The sequence below is a fragment of the Laccaria bicolor genome, genomic scaffold, assembly GCF_000143565.1.
Source record: "Laccaria bicolor S238N-H82 LACBIscaffold_254 genomic scaffold, whole genome shotgun sequence".
In the NCBI taxonomy this organism is placed as follows: Eukaryota; Fungi; Basidiomycota; class Agaricomycetes; order Agaricales; family Hydnangiaceae; genus Laccaria; species Laccaria bicolor.
In genome coordinates, this window is record NW_001890110.1 from 3,894 (window position 1) to 5,441 (window position 1,548).

The 1,548-nt window shown below is 53.1% G+C and overlaps 1 protein-coding gene across 1 annotated transcript; it reads left to right on the forward strand.

The window, feature by feature from the left end:
* Nucleotides 1–557: 557 nt before the first annotated feature.
* On the forward strand, nucleotides 558–1,235 carry LACBIDRAFT_336052 (uncharacterized protein; the record flags this gene model as incomplete). The annotated part of the gene is made up of 2 exons (XM_001890971.1): nucleotides 558–640; nucleotides 692–1,235. 2 exons carry the CDS (start codon nucleotides 558–560, stop codon nucleotides 1,233–1,235), a joined length of 627 nt encoding a protein of 208 aa, XP_001891006.1.
* Between the last annotated feature and the right edge of the window lie 313 nt (nucleotides 1,236–1,548).

The following is a 1,548-nucleotide window of genomic DNA, read 5'->3' on the forward strand; positions in this document are numbered from 1 at the left end:
ATCGTCTAGAACACGATCATTTGAATCTAGATCGTCCCCTCCGTCGTCTAACGCAGATCACTTTGGACCGTCCAGCACACGGGGGAGCGGTTAACAGCCTCCGGCGGAGGAAATGACACCAGGTGATTTCAACAATTGTCGTCCAGCATGAAAAAACTGATCTGCGCCCAGACCCAAGCTCCTTAATTTTGGATCGTCCCCACCGTCGTCTGACCGAGATCAACTTGGATCGTCCAGCACATCGCAGCGCCGAGAACCACCCTCCGCCGCTGATCAATCTTGATCGCCCACTCAAGCCAGCTGCGGTGGCAGGTGATCTACGCGATATCGTCCTAGATCGTCCAGGAGGCCAGGCTCGTGCCGTGAACCTTGACCGCCCCGTGCGAGGTTCAGCAGCATCAAAGGGCCAGAACAAGCCTCTTCCAGCAGAGGTGGCACCATATCATGATTCACTCAACCTCGATCGCCCAGCCAAGCAAGCGGTGCTTGAAAAGGTTTTGCCAGACATAAACCTTGACCGTCCAAAACGCCAACCCACCACCCTCGAACATCCTGCCATGAACCTTGACCGTCCCGTTCGACCTCCGGCGGAATCGAAGGGCCAGCCAAGTTTGAACTTAGATCGTCCAACTAGGCCTCCGTAAGCAATTCATTCGTTAGCTGTTAATCTGAAATTTTCATCCCCCCTCAGATTTATCGACTTTCGTCATCCCCCCTCTCGTACGCATGATCTGGCGGAGGGCACCCCGACGGCGCCTGACTCTCTAGCAAACGACTCGCCGGCGGAACATCAAATCATCCACTCCGACGCGGCCACATTGACTTTGGATCGACCACGAAAGGTCAAAGTTGAACCTGCAAGTCCACCACTCTCACATTCCCTCCCTCCTCCCTACTTGGATCTCAACCTGGATCGTCCCAGTGTCCGTCAGCCAACGTCAAAGACAAACCCTGCTGGGGTTATTGACCTCACTCGTTCCCCACCAGCCAAGGCAGGTTCTGGACCTTCCCTCACAACTCTACCCACCTCCATTAATTTGGACCGTCCCCTCCGCAAGGCAAAATCGGCTCAAAGCTATGCAGGCCTGCCCCCTTGCGAGCCATTGTTGACTGCTGAGAGGGTTACACATTCCAGTGTGGAGCAGGAGATGACCCAACATGAGTGGGCAGATGACAGGTTATCCTTCCCCAGGACCAAGGTTGGCGATCCACTACATCATACCTTCGGTAACTAACCCCCGCAAGGATTCTCTTAGAAGCGCAGAACTTGACAAGTGGATTCATAATGTCCACAATCTTTGCTCCCGCCGGCAGGATACAGTTCATGCATTGGACTTCTTGCGGGATTACCAAGTGGATATCTTAATGAATGCTGAGGTGATCTTGGAGGTGTTGAATGAGGTAAAGGATGAGATCCATTCAGCCAGGGAGGACTTTTTACATATGATTGTCGATTCGCGTAGCCCAGACCTGTAATTTGTCCCATTCAATGTTTGTTTATGCCCGCCCGCCAGCCCAAAATTAGACAACCAACAGCAACTTACAGGC